Source organism: Myodes glareolus, chromosome 25, assembly GCF_982192425.1.
Source record: "Myodes glareolus chromosome 25, mMyoGla1.1, whole genome shotgun sequence".
NCBI classification, from domain to species: domain Eukaryota; kingdom Metazoa; phylum Chordata; class Mammalia; order Rodentia; family Cricetidae; genus Myodes; species Myodes glareolus.
Genome location: NC_142050.1, coordinates 19,792,321 through 19,819,178, shown reverse-complemented (window position 1 = coordinate 19,819,178; position 26,858 = coordinate 19,792,321). Strand labels below are relative to the sequence as shown.

The 26,858-nt window shown below is 39.9% G+C and overlaps 2 protein-coding genes across 5 annotated transcripts in view; one reads left to right on the top strand and one right to left on the bottom strand.

Annotated features, from left to right (window-relative positions):
* Nucleotides 1-23,684, top strand: part of LOC146889706 (uncharacterized) — a 36,832-nt gene extending 13,148 nt beyond the window's left edge. For 2 of the 3 annotated variants that reach the window (XR_014999887.2, XM_085683680.2), the window contains exons 3-6: nucleotides 1,430-1,533; nucleotides 7,694-7,803; nucleotides 21,756-21,867; nucleotides 23,500-23,684. Coding sequence is in view for 2 of the 3 variants with exons in the window: in XM_085683680.2 (XP_085539806.1) it covers nucleotides 1,430-1,451 (22 nt within the window). In the remaining variant the exon portion in view is untranslated. Of the gene's footprint in view, nucleotides 1-1,429; nucleotides 1,534-7,693; nucleotides 7,804-15,235; nucleotides 20,112-21,755; nucleotides 21,868-23,499 lie in introns of those variants that run through there. The other variant, XM_085683681.2, reaches the window with a different exon arrangement.
* Nucleotides 1-25,100, bottom strand: part of Ing3 (inhibitor of growth family member 3) — a 28,070-nt gene extending 2,970 nt beyond the window's left edge. The window contains exons 1-11 of one of the 2 annotated variants that reach the window (XM_048450958.3): nucleotides 24,928-25,100; nucleotides 24,623-24,694; nucleotides 22,334-22,434; nucleotides 20,668-20,733; nucleotides 8,658-8,754; nucleotides 6,788-6,859; nucleotides 5,991-6,077; nucleotides 5,551-5,708; nucleotides 4,861-5,054; nucleotides 2,917-3,109; nucleotides 1,312-1,350 (exon numbers count right to left, since the gene is read on the bottom strand). In XM_048450958.3, the coding sequence (XP_048306915.3) occupies nucleotides 1,312-1,350; nucleotides 2,917-3,109; nucleotides 4,861-5,054; nucleotides 5,551-5,708; nucleotides 5,991-6,077; nucleotides 6,788-6,859; nucleotides 8,658-8,754; nucleotides 20,668-20,733; nucleotides 22,334-22,434; nucleotides 24,623-24,694; nucleotides 24,928-24,955 (1,107 nt within the window). In that variant the 5' untranslated portion in view covers nucleotides 24,956-25,100. Of the gene's footprint in view, nucleotides 1-1,311; nucleotides 1,351-2,916; nucleotides 3,110-4,860; nucleotides 5,055-5,550; nucleotides 5,709-5,990; nucleotides 6,111-6,787; nucleotides 6,860-8,657; nucleotides 8,755-20,667; nucleotides 20,734-22,333; nucleotides 22,435-24,622; nucleotides 24,695-24,927 lie in introns of both variants that reach the window. The other variant, XM_048450957.3, reaches the window with a different exon arrangement.
* Nucleotides 25,101-26,858: the final 1,758 nt, after the last annotated feature.

The following is a 26,858-nucleotide window of genomic DNA, read 5'->3' as shown; positions in this document are numbered from 1 at the left end:
CACTCCACCCACAAGAGCACAGGAGGAACCAGAGGGACCCAGGGGACATGGACTCGCAGTCAGCATCTTCAAGAGCTACCAGAAATGGAGCAGTAGCACTGCTTTGAACAGCCCCCATCTCTCTCTCTCTTTCTCTCTCTCTCTCTCTCTCTCTCTCTCTCTCTCTCTCTCACACACACACACACACACGGCTACACAGGGCAGCTGGGGAGGGCTTGTGCCCACCTAAAGTCACACTGTTCTCACTCTGCCGGAAGGCACACACACACAACTGTCACTGCATTAATCCAGTCTGCTATTCCTTAGATATTTTACAAATTCCACTCTTGTTAATATTTGGATTCCAACACTGCTGCTGCCCCTCCTTGCCAGCGGTTCCAAGCTACTCCACACAAGGAAGAGAAACTGAGGGAGCTGCTGGAAGGCGGTAGTGAAAGAATGAGTCAAACCACTGCACAAAATCTGCTCAGTATTTAGACAAACACCCATCTTTAACCAAAATTAAGTCCTTGCTGTGGTTTGAATATGAGATTCTCCTGATAAGCTCCTGTATTTAAACAGTTGGCCCCTAGCTGGGAATACCGTTTAAGAAGTTTCTAGAACCTTTAGGAGAGGGAGCCTTGCTAGAAATACTTCACTGGAGATGGATTTAGAGGTTTGTTTGCTGTCTCACTTTCCATTTCCCATGGGTGGGTGCACTATTTAATATCGGGCAGCTTGCTGACTGCTAGGCCAACCACACACACCTGCTGCCACGCCTCCCTGCCACGATGATGCACTGTACTCCTCTGGAACCATAAGTCAAAAACCCTTTTCTCCTGTAAGGGTATTCTGATGCCTTCCTTCAAACCGCCTCTCATTTTCCCATCAGAGATGGCTGGTACCAGCGTAAGTCCCCAGAGGAGGGAATGCTGAATGCCGCAATAGCAAGAGGGAAATAACCCCATATTAGGTCATTATTCTCAGGCATCATCTGTCTATAAAAATGTAGGGCCTTAAAGTCTCATTTCTTCAATGTGGTAAACGGCCTGGACTCTAGCAAACACAGTATCTTTAGCAGAAAGAAAGGAAAACACTTAGAACTGCCAGAAAAACTCTTGAGAATTTAGTCTGAACTGTAATACTGCAACACTACCTTTAAAAATATTAAGCAGGGAGCTCATGAAGGGAGCTATGGACACGGTCCTGCTGTGAACATGTAGATGCTCCCATCAGGACCATGTAGTCATCACACATGAAAACCCAGTTATAAGACAGCTACTCCGTTATCTACAACTCTTTACATTACGAGAGACAGACGTTAATACTCACATCTTGGTTATCACACCCCACCATCTCGCCGTAGGATACCTAGTTTAAAGAACATTAGAGAAACTTATTATAACCATGTAATTAGCATCTAATCTAAACTGGGTGTTTCTGATGTCAGAGAACAGAGAGACACTCACTGAAAACACAAGTGAACACATGGGACAAGGCAAGAGGATACGTCCAGAAACCACCTTTCTTTGGAAGACAGGAAGAATTCACCAGGTAAGTCACCCTGACTGGGAGTCAGGTTTGTGTCTGTCCTTGGGCTAAAACTGTAAACTTTCTTTCTGGCTATCCACTAACTGAAGAATTTTATGTCCTCTTGGGTCACTTCTGCATCTGAGTCTGGGTTCTGACTGTCTGAGTCTGCTACTGAGATCAGCGGCAGACACCAGGTCCTCAATGACACTCCACCTAAGTTTCTGAGACAGGGCCTCTCAAACAGTAACAACATGCACAAATAATCAACAGAAAATATGGCCAACTTTGCTAGAAGTTAATTTACAAGAATATAAAATAGTTTTAAAGCCAACTAAAATGACCATGGGACATAAAAGTTTCAAACTGATGCATTGTATTTAAGAGAAAGTAATACTTAGTGTTGGCCTAGGCTTTAGGAAATGTAAACATCAATTTCAGGTAGTAGAAATATATAGATACATACACACACACACACACACACACGTATGTATGTATCTTGGTAGACTGTATCAAACACTTAGAACATCACTGTATTTGATTGGATTAATATAAAGGTAGTATAAAAGCAATTACAATAAAAATGATGTTTATAATATTTGTGATTTAAAGGAAATGAGAACTATAACAAAATCTACAGCTAGGGATAGGCTACATAAATTATAGTGCAAAGCAGGAGGGCTAGTTTTGAAAAGTTTTTTAAAAAAAACCTTGTTTCAGTGAGCAAAAGATAGTTTTATCATAGACATACAAACATACCACATCAATATGTGTATATAACTGTTATGGAATGAATGTTTATATTCCTTCAAATTCCTATTCTGAAGCCGTAATACCCTATAACTGAAGACTGGGCCTGTGATGTGTGGTTATGGTTAAATAAAGTCAGAATCTAGTGGTGCCAGTGGCTATATGAGAAGAAACAGTGAAGCTGGCACATGAATGCATATCTGCACGACATGGCGTCCCTGTCTGTGATCCACGAATACTCTGTAAAAAGACAATTGTCTTCAAACTACAAAAGTGGCCCCTTAGCAGAAACCCAACAACAAGCACCATATTCTTGGCTTTCCCAGTCTCCAAAACCATCATAAGATGGATTTCTGCTGGGGAAACCACTTGGCCAATGCCGTATTACATTAGCCAACATACATTCAAGATACATATTGGTGTGACATCAAAGTATCTCACCATAGGTTGTATTAGAAGGCTGACATTCTGTGTGACTCACATGTTTCTTTATATTTTTGGTATTTACAGCAAATATGCTACTTTTATAAGAGAAAATTACACACATAAAGTCATTCCTGATTTTAGCTGGAATAAAAATGGGTTGAAATATGAAACAGTTATCTTCCTTCCTGTTTATTCAGAATGCACTTTTATAGACAGGCTCCAGGCTTTTACCTGATTACAGATGCAATATCGAGGTTCATTAGGGTCATACGTCCAGTCAACCTGACTGTTGGAATCAGATTCGGGCACTACTGTTGTTTGCTGGGAGACTTCTTGGACTACAGTTGAAGATGATGAACATAAAGATAAGGAAGAAGAGGAGGAGGAGGAGGAGGACTGCTGGCTTGAAGACTTGGTGTTGTTTCTGGAAAGAAATTAGAGAAAGATCAGTTTTATTTGCTCATCACAAGAGGTCCCTAAGAGTGACTCCTAGGAACTGACATGAAAGGAAAGGACACCCCAATGCCTGATGTTAAGAAATCTCATTCAGAAGCAATTTCCCAGAGCAAAGAAAAGCAACACTGTTTTTAATAGTTATTTACAATTTTTGATTTCTGGAGAATAAAAGTATTGAGAAGAAAATTCTTTAAAAAACCTATTTAGAATAAATAGAAGAAAATTCTTTTATAATGTTTTCAACTTGTAAAACTAATTTCTAAATTAGTTACTATCTACTATTGACTTAAAACTTTTGATAGTATTCAAAAATAATAGCTATACTATCTCACATTATATTTTTACAATAAACAGAACAATTCTCATTAAAACCTTAAACACAAATATACAAAAGTAGGTGGTGAAATCCTTCCAACATCAGGGGCATATGTTCTATGCCTACCAAGTATTCATTAACGGCTTATCACCAACTCTATTCTGGAGCCCTAAAACACAGTAACTTATTATAAGGAGTTCAATTAAATTTGGGCAATTGTATCAATTTTTAAGATAGGTAACAGTTCTGTGGATATTTTACATTGATCATTCTTTCAGGAATTTTGTAGAGAAGTAATACATTTAAAAATAAAATTAAAATACAATTATTAGATAATTTTTTCTTTTTTATTTATTCTTCTCTCTCATATTACATCCCTACTAAAGTTTTCCCTCCCTTCTGTCCTTCCAGCTCCTTTCCCCCAAATCCACCCCTATTTCCTTTCAGAAAAGGGCGGCCTTCCAGGGCTATCAACCAAACACGGCAGATCAAGCTGCATTAAGACCAGGCGTATCCCCTCATAAGGAGGCTGGACGAGGAGCCCAGTAGAAGGAAAAGGGTCTCCAAAGAAGGCAAAAGATCCAGAAACAGCCTTGGTTCCCACTGAACACTAAGCTACACTACAGTAAACATATACAGAGGACCTAGGTCAGACCTACGTAGACTTCCTGACTGCAGGTCAGTCTCTGTGAGCCTCTATGAGACCTGGTTAGTTGATTCTGTGGGCTATTTCCTTGTGAGATAATTATATCTTTTGGCCTACGCTTGTACCTTTTTATCTTCAGACAACAGGGACAGGGTCCCCGCTGCAGTCCTGGCTGGCCAGAACTCTCTCTGTAGATTCGGCTGGCCTTGAATTTGACCATCATGTCTGGCTTGAATTTTCACTATACATAGACACCGGTGTATACATTATCTTGATGAACAGTGGCACATGATAATTTTTCATTTCCACAGTTCACACAGTCAGCCTCAGTCTCTCCCATACCAAATCTAGGGATATTTTCATATAATCAGTTTTGGGGACATAAGCAAAAATTCAGATGCTTTACTATTGATCGAAACGAAAAATCTTATGTAAAACCTTCCTGGGATACAATTTGCACTTTTTATTAACCCACCACGAAACACCCAAGTTAAAAATGGAAACAGTACCATAAAATGATCTATCTTAAAGAACAAAAGAGAGTGAAGTCACTTACATACAAACTCAGGAAAATTACAAATGACCCCAACACTTGCAAGACTTCCAGCCTTCCAGGGAAGGCAGCGCAAACAGCTGTCTGCCTGCCCCAGCGGTCAGCTTGGGTCACTGGACCCCACCTTAGCTAATTCCTAGCAGCCCAGCGGAGGCTCCATGCAAGCAGTGCTGGGCAAAGGCACACTTCCGTTACAGAACTTACTTGCTCTTTCGGCCACTTCGTGAGTCAGCTGCTGAGGAGCTGGCGTTCTGCGTTAAGGTTGTCATGAGCGCGGACGAGGAGGAGTAGCCGGCTGTCTCTCTGGGCATTGAGAACTCCTTCCCTAGCTGGAAGTCGTTGTTCTTAAACGCCTCATAGCTGGCTTTTAGACTCGATGTCCTCCGTCCTTCCTTCATCTTAGTAGACAGGCATTGACAGCATTAATATATGGAAATATAGATTTTCTCTTTTAAGAGTGACAAGTTATGGTTATTTAAGTCGTTTCATGAAAGATTCAAAATAATTTTCATGCTAAATTGAGAAAAACTATGGGAAATGGAACTTGTTAACTTGCACTGTGTGCAAACTACAGAAACGCACTAACTGCAGCCACCACAAATCCAGCGGAAAGGCCGACTGCGCAGAAAGAACAGAACTGTCCTCACAAGGAGAGCAAGGCTGCTTGAGCACTGGCTGGGGGAGGTCGGTGTGTGATGTGCACAATGCACCACTCCCAGCCAACAACCCTTCTGCGTTATTACTGACACCACCTAGCCGAAAAGCCCAACTTTATACTGAACCCACGCAATGTCAGGTCTTACACCCGTCTCTTCACACCTAGTGGCTCCTATCGGGGTTTGTCAATGACAGGAACAAAATGCAACATTTGCTTCTAAACCTTTGACTTTTTACCTGTGCTGTTGCTTGCACTGCTTGAGCTGCTGCCATGGTGATTGCCCCTGCACCAGTCCCTGAAGACAATGAGCCAATATTATAGGATGACAGGGGTTGGGACGAATTCACATTGTAAGCATTGTTGGAGGAAGCTGTGGAATTATTATTTCGACAACCTGTAAAGAAGTAAAGAAATAAAGACAGTTGCAGAGAACATAATGTTACATAGTTCAAAATGTCTTCTTTCCCAGAATGTATAATCATTAAATTTAAATTCTTTAGGTACTTTGGGGATTGAATCAACTGAAAAATGGAAACCAATTGTCCTTTTCTATTCTCCACACGCAGACATGAACCAGCTTCACACATGTGGAATTATAACCCTGAGTGTCTCTCTATCCTGTTACTCCAACACAAACAAAACAAGCAAACTATGATACTCAAGAAAACAGACTTACTCAGTGTGTTCTCCTTAGAAGCATCAGATGTAAGCGTGGACAGAAGAGCTTCAGATTTGAATTTCTTTTCGGGGATATGATCTGTTGCTGTATGATGAGAAGTTGGATTATATTTCCTTTCTGAATAAAAAGAAAGAATTCACACAATTTTAAACTTTAGAGGACTACAGACAGGACATAATAATACATCTACCTTTTTATAAACCAGCACAGGTATGATCTAGGTTCTCCATGAAACACGCCGTTAGGTTCACCAAGGAGGGGACAAGCAAACACGTGTTTCACTGACAGAGTAAATATGTCAAGCACTTTAAAAACTTTAGGACCAAAATACTAAAGACAACCCATGATGCACTCTGCTTTCACATATAACATGAGAGGAAGTTCATTTTAATATATTGTCTATCATTTAAAATAGCTTTCAATTTACCACTTTTTCCTCTTGTCAAAAAAAAAATGCAGTAAGGCCATCAACTAGCCAAGCACCCAAGATTCCTTTACGCACATGCTATATGTAAGTAAGCACTGAGGGTCAAAGCTATATGAAGAAATACAGTTCAGGTCAGTCATGACACTCCCTAGGATTGTAGGAAGCCGATAGATGCTGCTGGTATTTCTATATATTCTGCCTCTATGTTTATAGAAGAGATGGACTGTTTTCAGATTAGATACACTTTGCTTAAATGGAAAAGTCTAAAGTCAACTGTGATAAAATTGGTTATTAGTATGTGGAGCTAATAAAAGAGAAAATACAGGTGACCTTAATGAGTTTTAAAATGTACTCAAATCAAACTTACTTTCCACAGGAGTATGTGAATGAGCATGGTGATTGTTCACTGGCTGAGAAGGAGTATCTAATTCCAAGGATCCTAGAGAGACGGGCACAGAGACAAACCAGGATGAGATGTCAGCACAGAACTTTACACACTAACCAACCATAAGCAATATGTCCCCTCACAGATGACTACCAAACTCTGGTGCATAGTGTATCATTTTAGCTAGACATGCAGAGGATCACAACCTTCAGTATCATCCTGAACAACCGTCTCTCTAAGCAGTAAGACTCATGTATCAGTACTCACACGAAGTACACAACAGCTCAAGGCATGCTAATGTCTAATCTGATGCTGGGTACCACATAAACAGGAAAAGGGGCATTACAGCTCTCTGACGGTGAGATCTAAAAACTTCAATCTAGTAACAGACTTGAAGACCTTTCAATAGGTAATCCTGAAGGTCTAGGTGTGCGGATAGGACGACATACAAAGAAATTCTTCCAGTCATGAACATGAATGTGATAATGGCAACTCCAGAGAATAACTTAGTGCTTTGCTTGCAAAAAGCAAAGGGTGTAACTCCTCATACCAAACATTAAAATGTTTCTAAAGAAATTCTCTGAGTTTATTCCTTGAGATAAAATCATGTCGGGGGCAGGATGGAGCATGTGATCCAAGTTCCATTTCATTCATCTGTGTCCTTGGTGTGGAAATTGTTTTAACATTCCTGAAGCAGTGAGTAGGCAGGCTTGGGGTATTGTTACAGCTACCACCAGCATTTCCAAAGGAAAGAAAACCTCCAAGGTTATATAATATTCCATCTTGTTCCCCAATTTATTTTATCCTCAGATAGATTTCCTCCAGAATAAAGGTATTGCTAGTAGAGAAGATAATTATGTGAATGATTATCTACTTTTCAATTTAAAGGTACAAATTTCCTGGCTTCTTCAGATGAACCTCACAAATCTGGTAAACACAGAGCTTGGGAACTGTGAAACCCACTCTCCGACAGTAGACACAGGAACAGGTTCCACCTGGTAAGTGCACCAACACCCATGGTCTGCTGGAACACTGTAACTGAATTCTCATAGAAGTCGCCCAACAGTTACTACCTACCTCCTCTGGCCCCACCGCCAAGCTATCTGCTTTTATTTCACCTAGTTAGGTTGGAAGAGATTCTAAATCAGTTACAAGTAGAGATCTTGATCTTGTTCACATTTTGATAAAGTCTCCAGAGTTAAGCCCAGGAAGTATTTGGTACTAAGTTCAACATCAAGTTGAATCTTGCAATAAATAAATAAATAAATAAATAAATTAGTAGGCTTCTTCTGAGAAGGAGGTTTTGGAAACAAAAGAGCAAATGTTATGGAACCAGTGGATATTTCAGTACACACAAGTGAGGCAAGGCTTCAAGATGTTTCTAAGGAGGGAAAACCCAATCTTTCTCAAACCTAAGCACATAAAAACAGACTTAATTCATTTCTCACTCTTGGTACTTGCATTTCTTTGCCACTTCCTTCTTACCACTAATCAGATTAGCATATGCAGATATTAAAAATGGAAGGAGTGTCAAATATGGAGCCATACACTAATATTCACAGTACACTAGAACCTGACGCTGCAAGGTTTTATACAGCAAGATTCCATCTCAAAGTGAAAACACAGAATGAAAAGCCTTTGCATGTTATTTTCATAAAGAGGGAGTGGGCTGATACACTCTGTATTATGTCTCTCCCTGTTTATGACTCATAGACTTCAGGTTCTGAGACCCAGATGCCACCATCTGCCAAAGGGCATGCATAATTTGAAAGATTTCTGTGAGAAAATGTCTCCTTGGTGAACGACACAGGTAATTCTCTAAGGTAGATGGAAAACCATAAATTGTACTTACGCCTCTCTAATATTTCCGTTATCCCAGCATTATCAGCTTCAAGCTCCATTTTAAACTTTGCCAGTTCCTGATCCAGCTTTCTCAAGTGGCGGTCTACCTGTTTCAAAGAAGATAAAAGATAGCACCAAATCTAGGACCCTGTTAGACTACAGTTTAAGAAATTTAAACCTTTGTTCCTTTTAGGGAATCTGCTTCATAGATTTAAGCAAGTCAGACAAATTACACCTTAGGATGAATTGAAATGAATGAAATTTATGCCCTGGCAATGCACAGCATGCGTGGGCAGTCTGTATATGGTGGTTCTGTTGAACTTGTCCACATTGGGTTTCATGGTCTAAGTTGATGAAGATGACTGACCAAGTCTCTTCCTCAAGAGGGCACCAGATCTCATTACAGATGGTTGTGAGCCACCATGTGGTTGCTGGGAATTGAACTCAGTACCTTTGGAAGAGCAAGCAGTTGTCTTGATCACTGAGCCATCTCTCCAGCCCAGGCTAATACTCTCCCAATCTTATGTTTAAGAAACCAGAGTCTCAAATATGTTAGCAAATGTTATATGACCAATTTTCAGAAATGGGGCTGTGAAAATCCAAGCAAGTGCCAGTTCTGAGGGCTGGAGGACCAGAAACATTTAAAAATGTGTCTAAACTCTTACCTTCTGCCTAAACTCTACCCTGGAGCCATTCTACAGTGCCATGCAGAACTGCCTTTAGACTAACGAAGGGAAGACCCTCAACCAACAGAGGGACAAATGCAATCAGTGCTATATAGCAGGAAAGTGAACCGTTATCATTACAAACATTTATGTAAAGGCTCGAACAAAAGGGAACTTTAGCTTAAAAAAATCTTCATTTCTGAAAAAGCTTGATTAAAATGGTTTTATTTCTAATACAACTGCCTTAGTTATGATGGCAAATTTTTATTTTATGATTTTCTTAAAGATACTTTCAATAACTTAGGAAAATTATGATAGTTTTAACAGTAATGTCCTAATTTAATACATTTGTAGGATTAATGTCAAATATTTTCCAATATCCTTCCAAACTTACTATTTTAAAAACGAATAAACAATCCATCAAATTATTTGACACATATCCTTATTACAACACTGACAAGATCTTTTTCCAAAATCTAACCTCAGTGGATCACTGTTAGGACTAAAGAAAGCAGAGGATGGAGAACTGGCCCTCTGGTTAGAAACGCTTATGCTGTAGCAGAACATGAGGTTAGGTACCCACCAAGGTGAGGTGCCTATCATCTGTTTTTGGTGACTCACAATCACTTGTGGCTCCAGGTGCAAGGGATCCAAAGCCCTGTTTTGCCTCCATGGGCATTGTGCTGTGCACAAACCCATATAATCGATAATCACAAACATGCACAATTAAAATAAAAAACAAAGTCTCAAAATAAAGCAAATGCTGGGCATGGCGGTTCATGCCTTTAATTGGGAAGTAGAGGCAGGGGATCTCTGTGAGTTCCAGGCCCACATGGTCTACATAGTGAGTTCCAGGACAGTCAGTGCTATATAGTGAGATCTTCTCTCCTCACCTGTCTCCCAAACAACAACAAACTCAACCCAACCCAATCAAACAAAATCAAACCGGAATGGCCTTCTTACACACACTACAGTGCACTACAATACAAAATGAAAAAAAAAATTCAGTTGTTCAATTAAGTACTTTGTTTCTAACACAGGGAGGAAGAGGAAAAGGCCAGAAAAACACAAAGGTGTAGGTCGGATGCCCTGCGCCCAAGGACACGGGGCTCTGTGCTGCAGATACCGTCTCAGTTACTTTTCTGTCCTGTGATAAAACGCCGTGACCAAAAGCAACTTGGGAGGGAAAGAGTTTATTTGAACTTACAACTCATAGTCCATTATCTCAGAAGTCAGGACAGAAACTCAAGGCAGGAACCTGGAGGCAGGAACTCATGCAGAAGCCATGGAGGTGCTGTTTACTAGCTTGCTCCTCATGGCTCAGTCCGCCTGCTTTCAGACATCACTCAGGACCACCTGCCCAGGGATGGCATCACCCACAGTGAGCTGGGCCCTCCCTTTTCCATCAAACAAAAAATGTGTCATAGTCTTGTTGTAGTGGTTTGAAGAAGAATGTGCCCCTCACCCCGCCACCACACTGGCTCATGTATTTGAATGCTTCGTCACCAAGGAGTAGAACTGTTTGAAAGATTATAAGGATAAGAAGTGTGGCATTGGTGAAGGAAGTGTGACACTGGGGGGGGCGCTTTAAAGTTTCAACCCCCCCCTGCCCACTGATCAGGATGCAGCTCTCAGCTACTGCTCCTGTGACCTGCCTGCATGCTGTCATGCTCGTTGCCACGATGATAATAGACTAAACTTCTGAAACTGTAAGCAGATCCCAATTAAATACTTTCTATTTTAATAGTTGCCTCATTCCTGGTGTCTCTTTACAATAATAGAGACCCCTGCACACAAGACAACTGAATTTCCCTCTTCCAAAATGATTCTAGTTTGTGTCAAGGTGACATGAAAAATAGTCAAGACAGATGTTCTCACCCTAAATTTTAAGACATTGCTCAGATGGGTTTAATAACATGCCCAAAGTTATACAGCTTTTGTACTACAGACATAAGATTTAAATTTTACCTCTATAAAATATATTACGCTTTATCATTTGTATCTAATGACTACGGAAACTGTGTACAGGGACCAACTGTTCCTTTTCTTTTTAAACCCAGAAACACATAATTCAAATAGCAAAACTAGTAATACTGTACTATTATTTAAATTTTGCATATTACCAACAACCTTCAACATATTACTTTATAATTTTTCAATCATTTTAAGTTGAATTATCACTTAATATTTACATGCAAATTACTCTTCAGAGTATGGCAGAGGTTATAAGCCACAATTATTTAAGCCTTCTGGTGTCACTGTTGGGGATATTTTTACTCCTATTCATAGGACACAGGTAACTTGAGCATCCTCTAATGGAATCTCCCTTTCAACAAAAGAATGACCGCAGATCTCCATTATTCAACAATTCGCGTCTCTTTTATTGTCAAAATTTAATCTCAGGGGGAACTCAAACTAATGAAATATTTTTATTCCAAAATACTTAATACAATGAAAACCTTCCATCAATTTATCTAAAATTAAGTCAGCAAAAAACAATGTGCTTCTATATATTATTGGTTAAATTTGGAGAACATGTAAAAACTGTGAAAAAATTCCTGCGTTCATAGAAATTAGAATTTAGCCAATAAATCAAAATTTACAAAGTTTTAACATAACAAAGACCTAAATAAGATATAGTGTAAATGTAGCAAATAAGCATCAGTTTTAATAGGAGTAATTAAGTAGTACAAGAATAAAAGATGCAGCAATGTGACACTGGGCTGTGGTAGATACAAACATATGAAGATTCAGTGAAGAGCACACTGTACTTAAGTAAGGAGAACTGAGGAACCACACAACATGTATAGAGACAGCCAAACAGAGTTCAGAGGAAAAGAAAGAATGGTCCAGGCTGTAATATACAGAACAGAGAGGGAGAATGCTGGAATCTCAGCTGGGAAGGTAGTCTAAAGCGATGGGAAGGTGTTTCCCCAACACCATACACTTAATTCATTCTAGTTCTCTACTTAAAAATCGTTTTATTAGATATATTATTGATGAAGTTCAATAGATGGCTCAGAAGAAGCAACAGAATTCAAAGAATTAACAGTCCTCAAAACTAATTTCTTACCTCAGCAGGCAGAGCAACCATAACCACCCTGAGGGTGCAGCTCTGGAAATGGCTTCTTGATTTAAAAGCAACTGTGAACTAATTACTTTCTAAGCAACTCTTGGGCAATGTGAATTATTTTCCTTAAATTTACTAAAATAAAATGAGAAGTTGGAAAGTAAGTTGACTAGGAGATTTAACTTTTGCTAAAACCATAAGACAGTCTGTAAATAGTAGTGAAGGACTATAAAGAACTAAACTGAACTGAAACCACACGCCTTCCTGCTACCCACAAAAATGGCAAGGACCTGTTCTTGCTGCTCACTGAAGTGCACACACAGGTGTCAAGCAAAGCAAGCTCTTAGATTGTGCCACCCCCAACACACACACACACACACACACACACACACACACACACACACACACACTTGAACCTGTAAGGTTGCTTTACAATAATAAAGAAGGTACTGGTCTACTCAGGAGAGATTTTGTGCTTCTCACAGATTCCAAATCAAAGCTCAACATAGACTCTTACCATTAATCAATGGAAATAAATGGTATCCACAAAAACTCTCCTGTTCTACCTCCAAATCACTCTATAACCTCAACCACAATGGCTAAGTTTAAACTACTGTCTTTTTCCAGAAATATTCTGAGGCAAAGAAAACATCATTTAGCATATTCATGATCGTAAAGAATTTGGTCACACTTGGCCTCTTTGTATAAAACAACAACAAAAACCCCACGTCTCTTAATATTTTAGAGTTGAAATACTTTATTTTTCTCCTTTGAATCTCTCTGTTTTTCAATGTTCAGATTTTACTGATGAACCTAAATTAAATTTACATATAACTTTTAAAGAGTTTCTACACGATCAATTACTTATATGACAGTCAAATTTTCCAATTTAGGTATCTAGCTTGACTTTAAAGAAGGGGCAAACAGGTTATTAACTTCTAAGAGAAAATCTACAGCAATTACAGGCAAGTTATTCCATGAGAGGGTTTTGCTATAAGGAAAAAGATAAATTGGTATGTGTGTGTGTGGGAGAAGCGGGGAGTAATCACAAAAAGTATCCTCTGAAAAATCATAAAAATGGCTCATTAGATCCCTAAATGACTAGATGAAAATGTGAACTATTCTCCTTTGGCTGAACCAAGTACTTGGAAAATACTAACCATCTCCCTGAAAGACAGCAGGGACAGACAACAAACCAAAGGTCAGGCTCACATAATATTAATTTCTTAATTAGAGGATCAGGGAGAGAACTCTCAAGTTCATAGGTAGAATAGGTCTGAAGTTCAGTCATCTCGGGGGCAGCCAGAACATATAAAGAGAAGCAAATGTAAGGGTGTTGGACACTTCACTGCCGATGAAGAACACTTGGGTATTAACTAAAAACTCTAATTTTAGTGGAGTCTATATAAATCAACTTTACTGGGTATTGCAATGTAATACTTCTTAGACAGTAGTATTTGGTTAAGGAACACAATAATTACTCAATGACTACTTACATATTAGGATTTTAGGAAATTATCGAACATGGTAATTTTTTTGTTTTGTTCCCAGATGTTTCTGCATTTGTAGATGCTTACTATGGTTTCTTTCCTTAAGAAATGACATAACCAGTGTAGTTTGGTCATAGGAATATATCCATTTACAACTGATATTAAAAGGAAATAAAATACTACAGTGTGAAAAAACACAATAAACCCCATTTTATATAGAACACTGAAGCATGAAGTCTGCCAGTAGACAGGTTCAGTGCCTCCTACTGGAAATGGATGTACGGAACTTCAGAGGTATTGCAGACTTCAAACGCTCTCAGATCCGGGGAGGCTTACATATACTACTAAGATATCTTGAGGACAGAGTCAGGATTCAGTGCAAACCTCATTTTCACGTCACACACACAATCTAGAGGGAATATCCATATCCTGTTTTGCTACTAACTTGTCACCTGATTTTTTTTAACGTGTAATATCATGTCAACACCCACAAAAGTTCAATTTTGGGGAGCATTTCATATTTTGAACCATCAGATCAGTAAATCAGTAAAGTCTACTCTTGCTTGGTGAAAGGTATCCTTACGGCCTGAGCCATCTTGCTAAGTCAAAGATTTAGTATTTTAAAATATCCCTTTTGCTGAACAAATCTGAAAACCTTTTTTTGAGGAGCTCTTTTGCAATTATATCCATTAGGAAAAAAACCTATCTAAATTGAAGAAACTAAAAAACATGATAACATATTAAAAAGAATACTAAAAATAACTGAGCAAAGACAGGATCAAGAAGGATCCTGGAGAACACAGTAAAATAAATCCTGAACAAAATATCAATGGATTTCAACCAAGAACAGAGCATGATGAGTGTGTATTTTAAAATAAACATGATAGATTGATCAATTCGGGCTGGGCACCCGACAGTTATATTATCTGCATTTGACCAGTTGTGGTGGATCTCTGTAAGTCTCCATCTGTTCCAAAAAGTTTCTTTGATGAGGACTAAGAGCTACACTTACCACGGGCTTATGGATTATACACTGTATTGGTTTAGGAAAGTGGCAGCAGTAGGTTCTCCTCTAGGGTCTATAACCCCTCCAGCCATTAGCATCTGCATAGGTTTACAGTATCAGGCTTTAAATCCAATTAGACAACTATTGGTTACACCCAAGACAGAAGAGCCACTACTGCAGCATTGGGGATATCTTGCTATGCCAGTCTTTATAGTTAGGTAGGACGTGGGTACTCAGAGAAAATTACAGAAGGTAGGTGTGTGTGTGTGTGTGTGTGTGTGTGTGTGTGTGTGTGTGTAAGGATTAAGTGCCCGAGGGCCAGGACATCTAAACCTGGATGTCTTCTTGACATAACAGGGAAGCTGCACCCATGAAATTTCAACAGTGTGATCGCCTAAGAACTGCACAGTGAATAACACTTGCCATGCCAACACGGATAGAGAAGTTTTACATCCCTGCACGAAGAGCTATGGGGAATCAATGGCTGGTGAGAGAAGAATCAGTTTTCTCCTAGGATGAGCTCCCCGATAAGTTATCCAATCCTAAGTGGTCAGCCCTAAATGCATGTATGTATAAGCAATGTTAAATAGACTCAGCAGACGATCTCCCCCTACACATACACTCCCACTCACCCAATGTACACACAGATAATATAGAAAAAAAGATTAGATAGACAATCAATAAATGATGGATAGAGCATATTTATATATATGTATTAATTAAAAAGTGGTCATGGGTTTGTGAGGCAATGAGGGGGCCATGAGAGGACTTGGAGAGAAGAAAATGGTAAAAATGATGAAAATATAGTATTCATTCATGAATTCTCCAAAAAAAAAAATCCTTCATTTAAAAAGGATCCAAGTTGAAACACAATTTAGAAAAGCTACTCTAGTCTTTCTAACAAGTGATGACTATATTAGAGGGGTTAGCACTTAAAACGATACAAGAGGGTTTCTAGAGACTAGCTCTTTATCTTGTCTGGGCTATCGTTCCAATAGAATACACATTAGTCAAAATCTAAGTAACATATTCAGTGTATGCATATTGTATTCTAATTACACTCCAATTTCTAAAAAGCACCAGAAGTATGGCAGGTTAAACAAGTAGGTAGGAATTACCGGGTGGGGAAACTGACAAGGCCGTGGAGATTAAGTATGCGGAAGACGGGATGAAGGGCTGTAGGAGGACTTTTAGTCTACCAATCTGAGAAGCTACAGACCACTGGATCTTCTGAGATAAGGGGTGGGGGTGAGAGAGAAGGGAAAAGTCTCAGATAATGTGATTCAGCAACTCAGAAATGTTCAGGCTTAAGGGACTGCTGTCCAGCTTATGAAACCAAGAGAACACATGGAAAGGTAACTGAGAAGTATTTCTCTACTGTGTGGGAGGTATGTGGGTAAGAAATACAAGAGTACATAACCAACCAATTTACTGTACGGTATGGTAATTGATCTTCCCTGCCCTCTGGTCATGGAATAAAAGAAAATTATCTATGAGTAACACTTGAAGAATAAGAAAGAATAAGGGTTAAGAACTGAGCTCAAGAACACTATCATTAAGAGCTACATAAGAGACCAAGAAAGTCACAAAGGTGGCAACGTTTTAGTGGAGCTTTCATGTAACAAAACATGAGCAAAAATGACAATAAAAAGAAAATGGTAAACAGCATTCAATTCCCCAACAGAGTCAAAATGGACTATGAGTGCCCAATGGATTAAGTAAAGAAGTTATCAACTGAAGTTTCAAGGGCCTGGCATAGAGAATACAAACTGCCATGGACTTGGGTGGCAACTAAAGATAAGAGAGTGTCAGAAAGCATGAATGAGAAACTCAAGGAAGACCATGCTTCAGAAAAGATTTGTTTGGGTACCTAAGTGTCTTTAAAAAATAAGGGAGAAGCAAATGCTTAAATGTTGGGGTATACAGCCAAGAGACAAGAAAAGAAAATATAAAAAGGAAAAGAAAGGCTAAAGATGAAGAATGGAATGCATATGTGATACAGCAAAGCCAAAGAAGGTATTAGAAGGGATAGGAACAGTAGTAAAAGTGAACGTTCATAAGTTCAAGGCTAGGGAGCTGACTCAGTAGTTAAGAGCATATTCTGCTTTGCTGAGGACATATTTGTCTCCAGCTCACAACGGTCTGTCTCCAACTCCAAAAATTCTAAAATCCTCTCTTGGACTTCACAGGTACCTTGCCTCCCCACTCCCCACTTCCTGGAAAGCTTGTGTGTTTTTCTCTCTTTCTCTCTTAGAAACCTTGTGATTGATCTATCTGTCTGTCTGTCTGTCTGTCTATCTATCTATCTAATATCTACCTACCTATAGATATCTCTCTTGCACACACACACACACACATACACACAAACAAAATAATAAAATCTGTATTTCTGAGGTAAAATATGATACATCAAAACATATAATGTGCACTATTCAAATCAGAATAAATGCATTCATCTCCTTGGCACTTGATCTTTTGTTCTTAAGGGCAAAAACAATGGGACCCATTCTTCTAACTTTTTAAGACAACACACGCCAGTACTAGTAGGTACTGTAACTTAGCATCTACTCACCAACCTCCTCCCATGATCCCTAGCATCTTCACAACCTCTAGCTTGATTCTGAATTAGGAATTTACATTCTACCTAAGAGATAATGCAGAAAAAAGGTACTTCAATAGGCATAAAAGGACTATTAAAACAGCAATGGTATCATTTAGAGGGAAGGGAGGCAAAGTAGCAGAAAGGACGGCAGAGGTGGCAAGAAATGGACAGGAAAAAAGAAAAGAAAAATGTCAGGTCTGGCTAGAAATATTAGCATGTAAAAGAAAATTGCTTCAATTTGGAAGGACCGAGAAAACTCCAGTTGGAAAAAGAAGATAAACTGAGTCTTTAAAGGAGAGAAAGCTATCCCAAGAGTCGGGTGTGTGCACAAGTGCTTGCATGTATATATATGCATGTAGGTGTATATTTGTGCATGCAAGTGTGCATGAAAATAGTTTTTCATGAGATTAAAAAGTCATTTTATAGATAAAGAAGCTGAGGGTAGAGATGAAATGGTTTAGAGTCACACAGTCACGGAAGCACTTGACGAGGTTTCTATTACCATTGCCATAGATTAAGGATGTCCACTTATCATGTCTACTCCATGTATTAAGAGCCCGGCTTATTAAAATCATTAAAAACAAACAAACAAAACCTCAACTACTTGGTCTCTCACAGAACTTGAAATGACCATATAATCCTAAAGCTGAAGATACCACACGAAGGCAAGACAGAAGCATCAAAGTAGAACCGGGCTGGAAGTTTCCTTCCAACAGCTGCTATAAGAGAAAAATCATCACTCTTCCCCAGCTGCAAGGCACAAGGTAGAGTAGGGCAAGATGTGCCCTCTGGTTCCAAAGTGCCTTGACTGTTATGAAGCTAGCAGACAGCTTCTGATTGGATGTGAAGCCCACGCCACAGGCGGGCGTCCATGCCTAACACTGTAAACTTGGTGAAGAGTTCATGGCTGGGGAGTCCAAGGCCTTCAAGAAAAACCTACTAATAAGGTTTTGCTAAATGGCCATGTTGTCAAATTTCCTTCTAAATTCTCATGTTTATTTGTACACCTTAGTGTTGTTCTCAGCCTGGCTCAGAGAAGCTTCTGTATGTGGCAGTTAAAGCAGACTCTTAACTCGTCAAAGCGCCAAGACTACAGGATGGGGTAGTCAGCCCTAAGGGGGACATCCTCATAATCCCTTCCAAGGCTTTGGGAACATGGTGGTGCAGCCAGAGATAGGGGGATGGGAAACAGAACACAACTCTGGAGATGCCACAGCACTGCATGGTGAATTCACTGCAGCTAAGGTTACTTGCACAAAACTGAGTCTGTCACCATTTCATCATGGATAACAGAGGGACCTATGGGGTCCCACCCTTCCAGAGGGTCTATTGGCAATTAATGGTTGCTGGGGAGTAGGGTAACACTTTCTTCAGTGTTGGAGCCACTGATAAACTGTCCATGCTCAAGGAAATACCCTCCAACCCATGCGTGTGTGAAGAACTCTAACTGAAGCGGGTCACACAGAGAAAGAAGATGTCCAGGTAGGAGGCTGGCTTCCTGAGGACCGTGAGAGTTTCGGCAGGAGTCAGAATGAGACGTGAAAATGACTACAGTCCATTACAGACATGTGCTCTAACTGCCGAAGGACAACACAAGCGCAGTAACGACAAAAAAGAACACAGCTTATCTGGAAGCTGCACTTGGACCTGCAGTAACTAAGGTCTGAAACACTTTCAGAATAGGAAACACTGCATTTTCAATGAAGCTTTGCTTTCTTTTCACGTCAGTTTATTTGAAACTGTTCCTTTCAATCACTTGTCAGTGCAGCAAGCTTAAAAAGATAATTAAAAATTTAAATATTTCCCTATATAAAAACGATAGCATACTTTCTTCCATACAACGGATACTAAAGTGTAATGCGTTTGACTGCATGCATCATCCACACAGTGGGTACCTTGTGTCCCAGTTGGCTTTAACTACAGTCATCTGAGACAGGAACGGCCTAGATTGGTCTGAGGGCATGTCTGGGGGAGGAGGGTGGGGGGAAACGTTCCTATGGGAGGATCCTGTCCACTGCGGGTGGTACCATTCCTTGGGCAGGTGGTCCTAGGCTCTATAAGCTAGCTGAGCATGAGTCTATAAGTTAGCAAGTACAATTCCTTCATGGTTTCTACTTCAAATTCAGTTCTGTCTTTTCTCGACAAGCAATTGTAACCTATACAATGAAATAAATCTTTTCCTCCCTGACATTGCTTTTGGTCAGAGTATTTTACAGAGATATTTATTTGGTCAGAGATGAGAATAGGACATTTTATAATGTGCCATGCTTGTTAATAACATTTTATTTGCATATATTTTTTCAATGATAAACTGTATCTGAAAAACACTGCAAAAATAAGATGTAAAATGTAAAAGCTGAAGTCAATCAGAAGTAAACACTGTTTTTCTCTTTTAACTTACTGTGACACAAAAAGAGAAATTAATTTTCCTAAACTATATACTCAAGGAGAAGCTTTGCATTAAAAATAAATGTTTCATATCATATGATGATACCATCATACTACCAATTTGAGAAGCAAATGCATGTGTAAATCTCTTCTTGGGAATTCCAATCTCTTAGAAATACTGTTGCAAGAAAGAAACACCTTTTTTTCCTTTTCTTTTCTTTTTATTAAAATTTTGTTACATACAATATATTTTTATCAAATTTTTGTCTTCCCCCAGCTCCTCCAAGATCCTCCCCATTCCCATGCCCTCCCAACTCCATGTTCTTTCTCTCTCTCTCTTAAGAACAATATAAAACAATCCCCTCCCCAAAACAGGGAAAACAAAACAAAACAAAAAAACAGTAAGACAGAAAACAAAAAACAAAAAGTACACACTTAACATGGAGCCCTCTTTCTCATTTTAATCAGACTACCAAAAACTTTCACTAACACAGTACTCTTAATTACATTTTATCATAGAAATAATTTCAAAATGTTAGAAAAAAAGGTTAATTAAATATAGTCAATTCTTTCTGAAATAAAAATATCACCCATGGTCTTACAGTAATCTTCATTAATGTGTGGCTTTCAACCTATTAATACTGTGCACTCCCATGACTCTTCCTCAAAGACACAGAAGCTGAACTCTCAAATTAAATGCGATCAAGAGAGCAACATTCCAGATTACATTTAAATAAAATTGATAACAAAATTCTGAATTCTAGTATACATTGCATAATAAGCACATTATTTTACTTACCAAATCATATATTTGGTTTGCCAACTGTACTTTCTCATCTGCGTCTTCCAAAGCCTTATAGTAGTCCTAAAGAAAAATTTTCATTTTAAGCACTGGTAACTTTAGCATGCATACATACATACATACATATTCCTGCCTTTTCATTATTCTTTTCATAACCTTGTTATCATCCAGGCATCTCATATTAGCAACAGTAAGCCTCCCACGGTAGGGGTGGTTTGGAGAGCATTAGAAATGAAGGGCAATGTCAAAAAGTAAAAGATGTTTAAAAATCTCAGAAAAGACAAATAAAAAGAAATATGCTAAGTTCAGTCTCCTTAGTAGAAAGTTATGAGTTAATAAATATATGAAAGAACAAAACAATGCTAAAATTTAACTAACATATAAAACATACCAACACTTCATTTATACAACTTAAAAATATTTATCCTATGTTTATATGTTGCCTACATGCCCCCAGAAGTCAGAGGGGGACATCAGATCCACTCAAACTGCAATTGCATATGGTTGTGAGCCATTATGTGGGTGCTGGGAATAAAACCAGGTCCTCTGGAAGAGCAGTCAGTGCTCTTAATCATTGAGCCATTTTTCCAGTCCTGATTTGCACAGCAAAAGCACAGCCATACATAGGATTCTGATCTGCACATTTCTTCTGTCCAACTGGTCTTCAGCTCTCGGTATAAACTCATACCACCCAAATTGTAGTTTATAGTTTTTCATATTATGATTTTAAAAAACAAAATTATTTTTTAAACAAGAAAAAAAGTACCCTATGAGCTTCCACAAATCACTAGACTTTTAGGGGTCAGTTCAAGTTGGGCTACAGCAAATACCTTTCAGTTGAAAGGGATGGCCAGTGGACCCCAGATTTATATATCAAGTTCTAAACTCCTACATACCTGGGTCCCCAGGTATTTCATAAGGCAGGCTCACTTCTCTCATGACTTAAGATTTCCCCTTCCTAACAGCAACACTCTTCCTTCCAGATGGAAGAATAACACGACTATGAAAATTTTAGTTCCAAAATTAATTTTTCTGTAGAGCCCTGAAAATTTGGGTGTAGTTACGTATTCTTCCTCATATTAAAGGACCTGACCAGAGTCGAGCGGCTACATGGCAGTGAGGAGCACAGCTAAGTCCTTGGAGCGGGGCTTCCAGAGCATCCTTGAAAACACCAGATCCCCCAGCATAGCACACTCGGTGAGCATATCTAAGCTGCGCTCTGATCGGGAGGACACTAGCTAAATCTCAGGAAGAATTACAGGGAAGCCCAAAATTGGTGGTTCTCAGTCCTAATGCTGCGACCCTTTAATACAGTTCCTTATGTTGTGGTGACCCCAACCATAAAATTATTTTGTTGCTACTTCATAACTAATTTTTCTACCGTTATGAATGGTAAGGTAAATATCTGTGTTCTCCGTTATAAAACCATAATGTAAATATCCATGTTTTCTGATGGTTTTGGAGACCCCGCTGAAAGGGCTATTCAACCCCTAGAGGGGTCATGACCCACAGGATGAGAGCCACTGCTTTAAAACATAACAAGCACCCCCAAGTCACTCATAATGTTCCTTCATTCAGTACCCAGGGACTAACCTAATTTTAAATCTCTCTCAATTGTGAGAGGGTCGCAGTTGTGACTGACAATCACCCCAGGTCCACTTACTTTTTTGATGGATGCCATCTGCTCTTCTCGCCACTCGGGTTTGTTCTTCTTTGCATTCATAAAAAATTCGCTGACTCTTTGTTCTAGCTGATCCATTGCATCTGACATAATAAAACATTTCATACTTAGCCAACCAAACTGCTTTGATTTGAAGAAAGAAAAAGTCTGACAACATGTACTATTGTAGTTTTCTAGGGGCTTATATACATTATGCTGTTATTCTATAAACAGTAATACCTTAATTACCTTAGTTTCAAATAGCTGCAATATTCTGTGCCGACTTTTGCTGTTTCAAGACATTTTCTGATAATCAAGGCAGAGTCCCTCACACAGACAAGTATCTACGCGACAACCCAGAGGTAGCACAGCACTGAAACCAGCTAATGGCATTACGTCGGCTAGTTATGGCATCCTTAGTTGTGCACTGAGAGGACTACTGGAAAGTCTTCATGCTTCTTTTAATAAAAATAGTGATAATACATTCAACATTTGCAGCATGGCACCAAGCACCCCATCACTTCCGCTCATATGAGAGTTATGAAATGTGTGATCATCTTAAGATGCCACTTATTCACTCAATACACAGGATATTTACTCTATGCAAGGCTTTTCCCAAGCCCATGCCAAAAATAATGACTTCAGTGGATGACTGCTAAAAAGACAAATAAAAGGATTTTTCTGTTATGGAAATGGAGAAAAACTTGCTTACTATATTCATCATTTAAAGCATTTTGCTTGGCCAGATAGTGGTGGTGAATGTCTTTAATCCCATAACTTGAAAGGCAGATGCAGGAAGATCTCTGTGAGTTTGAGGCCAACCTGGTGTACAGAGTGAGTTACAGGACAATAGAAACCCTGTCTTGAAACAAAACAAAATAAAACAAAACAAAGAAAAAAAACAAAATTGCATTTTACTTTCAGTTCATTTGCCGATATTAGGCAGGCTGCTACTTTTGTTAACATGTAATCACACTTAACTTCAGAAAACATCAGTTTTATAAAAAAGCAAATTTGAAAACCCTGTAGTATTTATAGACTAAATCCAAACTATCACAGATTTAAAAAAAATTAAAAGATTAAAAATGTTTTTAAATAATCCCTTACTCTACACTTATTTGTAATGGGTATTATACATCCTAATTATTTGTATTATTTTCATTTCTCAGATTGTCTTTAAAAAAGGCCCAAGGCAGGCAGCAAAACAACCGAAGTGGATAAGAAACCAGTGATGCCCTAAAGTGACCCCAAATCTACTGCTGTCAAGCTCTGCTCAATCCCTGTGGAATGTGTTTTAGCAAATGTCTACTAGTATAACTGCATTAAGTCAAAAGGAAATCACACACACACCTGCCACACGTGTATGACGGGCTACATGGCTATGCATCCCAAGAGATGACCCAGGGACTGAGATGAGAAAAGTACAATTGGGAACAAAAGGTACCGAAATGTGTGTGTGGGGGGGGGGGGGTGCGGCAGAGAGGGGGGCAGGGGGGCGGGGCTGAGAATGAAAAGAAAAGGCTCTCAGCAAACTCAAGCTGCCTTTGAGGCACCTCCAATATGACTTTTCAAAAGAACGAGGTCAATTTCGGGAATAAGTCACATACAAAAACTACCAAACATTGATTGATAGAAAAATCAAAGCTGAGCCAGTATGGTGGTCCATGCCTATAAACCCCAGTACTGGGTAGGCAGAAGCAGTAAGATCAGGAGTAAGGCCAGACTAGGATACACCGTGAGTATCAGACCAGCTTGAGCTATGTGGTTTTGTTTATAAAACAAGAAACTGGTAGGAAAGCCCACCAAATGTCTAAATTTCTATAAAGAGCAGATCGGAAGATTTCCCTAATAATTATTTCTCTCACTTGTTTTGGTTGAGAAAATAACCATGCTGATGACAGCTCTAAGCGTCTTTCATAATGTGCAACTTGTCAAAGTTCGGCCTTCCAAGTCCACTAGGGTCCCTAAATCGCTGCAAAGAACCCGTGATTCTAAGTCCTTACGCCTGAGAAATTCGGGAGACAGTGAACTTTTAAGTCTGAATACAGAACTCCAAGTTCCGCACGCAGGCTCAAGTGCAAACCTTCGGAAAAGCACGCGAGTTTCCACTGCGCTGCAGTGTCGTCATCTCCGTGCTGTACACAAACACTGTGTTTGCTGTGCCCCTCGTGTGAAGGGAATGGTGTGCCTGCCGCCTCCTCCAACAGCCCGGGAAAAGTAGCGCGGAGAAGCCGCCAGGCGACGCCCGAGGGAGGCCGGGGCTGCGCGGGGCCGGGGAGAGGCGCCACTTACTCTGCACCTGCAGGTCCATCTCGCGCATCTCGGTGAAGCGGTCCCGCAGGTCCATGGGCAGCTGCTCAATCACTGTCAAAGGAACAGTCCGTCAGAGGGCGGGGCCAACGGCGGAGGGACGCGCTGGCGTCACGCGTGCGTGCGTGCGTGCGTGCGGGGGGGGCGGCTCACAACGAGGCTGCCAGTTACCGTGAGAAAGAAACATCCCCCGCTCCCCCTCCCTCCCGCCATCCCGCCCGCCCGGCCACTCGCGCTCCCGCCCGCCGCGGATCCCGCCCGCCGCGTTGCCGGCGCCGCGCACTCACTTTCCAAATAGTCTTCTAGGTACAACATCGCGGCCCTGACTGCTGCGGGGACGAACGGGTCCAGGGGTTTATTTGTGTCACTCGCTGTCGCCGGAGTTTTGTCCCTTCCAATATGGCGCCTCCGCTAGCAGCACCCGCTCGACTCCGGCAAAGGAAAAAAAAAAAAAAAAAAGCAAAAAAAAAAAAAAAGGCTCCACTTTGGCGCCTGACGGCGCTTGCCTCACTGCCGCCCGTCGTTGCCATTGGCTGCCTTGAGCAGTGACGTCAGCAGGCCGGTGCGGATCCCCGTGGTCTTCTGGGAAATGTAGTCTGTTTTTGCAGAGCAGGGGCCCACCAGTGCGGGCAGTTCTAGGCGTCGCAACTACAGAAACCACACGCCTGCGCGAACTGAGTACGCCAGAATCCGAAATGCGGTGCCTCTGTTTATTTGTTGATTTCTTAAGGGGAATGACGGGAGTTGTATGCGCCTGTCTGACACAACTAGGAACAACTTTTCACCTGTTCTGTGCTGTGATTCCAAGCCCGCCGTTTGTGAGTCATGGATTTCTACCCGTGCTAGGCAAATGGCAAAGATTCCAAACGCTAGAATAATCGGCCAAGTTCGGAAAATTCAGATTGTCTAGAGGAGAACTCTCTGCTGGAATTTATCTTCGTTATTCACTCCCGAGATAGAAACGGAACAGCTGATTGTTGGCCCTGTAACTTTAAGATAATTTATACGGAGACTGGAGCGAATGTGCATTCCCCAAATTAAAAGATGCCCAAAATAGTCTGCAATAGCCAGTTGTGTTTTGCATCGTGTCTCGTTGTTCATTGTAAAACAACTGTTCTAATACACCTGTAAATAAATAACTATAGGTAGATAACGACCAACCATAAATTATGGAGATTTAATCCATTGTTGGGATGTATCAGCAATGATTCGAATTTATGTTGGATAAATTGCTGGGTTACGGCTTATAGTCTTGAACGGGCTGTTTTTCTACCCCTAGCAAATGTTCACTAGTAGTTAATTAGTGTATCACCGCTCTGCTTCTATCTTAAAATCCCTTTCATAAAAATAGTGCACTAAATAAATGCTTCTCTGTTTTGAGGAAATTATCCCTTCTTAGACTAGTAGCATCGAGGCACACCTGTAATCCCCAAACTGGGGGAGTTGAGACAGGAGGATCAGCAGTTAAAGGCGAGTCTTGATAATGTGGGTAGTTACACGCTAGCCCACACTATGGGAGACCCTATCTCAAAAAATAAAAAAACCAAGAAAACAGTATGACACTTTTAAGAATTTTTTATTCACTACTCTGAATATTTTTTATGTGTCCAACTTAAATTTTTTCAAAATGACATACTTTTGTGAGCTTTATTTTATTTTCTTTGAAAGTCATTTTCAAATTTCTTGTGTGGTAAGCATATGTAGTCTACATATGTTTAAATTCAGTACTGAAAACTATATTTGTGCTATTTCTTCAAAAGCAGCCACATTTGCTCGTAGTGCCTAATTCCATCTGGGTTAGGATTTTTAACTCTCCATTTACTCTTCTGAGGTTAATAAATGTGGAGATTCGTCAAGGCTAGAGTTAAAATTGAGCTTTCCACGAGAATATTAGCATTTGATCCTGCAAGTTGGCGCAAGCTTGGGGTCAAATTAAGTTGTGTAGTTGAAGTTTATTACATTGCACAGATAGATTGAATTTGAGCCTGTAACTCAAATACCTCATATACTCTCCGGGGAACTTTTTTCTTCATTATTGGCCTCTAAGTCCAAGACAAGCATGTTTTCTTACTGGGCTCTTATGCACAGAGAGTTTTTCTCACTCATCCTTATGTAGGCTTCTTGGGAGCCTCAGATTTTGTCTTCTATTAAACTTCTTGAGAAACCACCATTGACTGTCTTTGGACAGTGGTGTCTACAGGACTGTCAAAGCTGCACT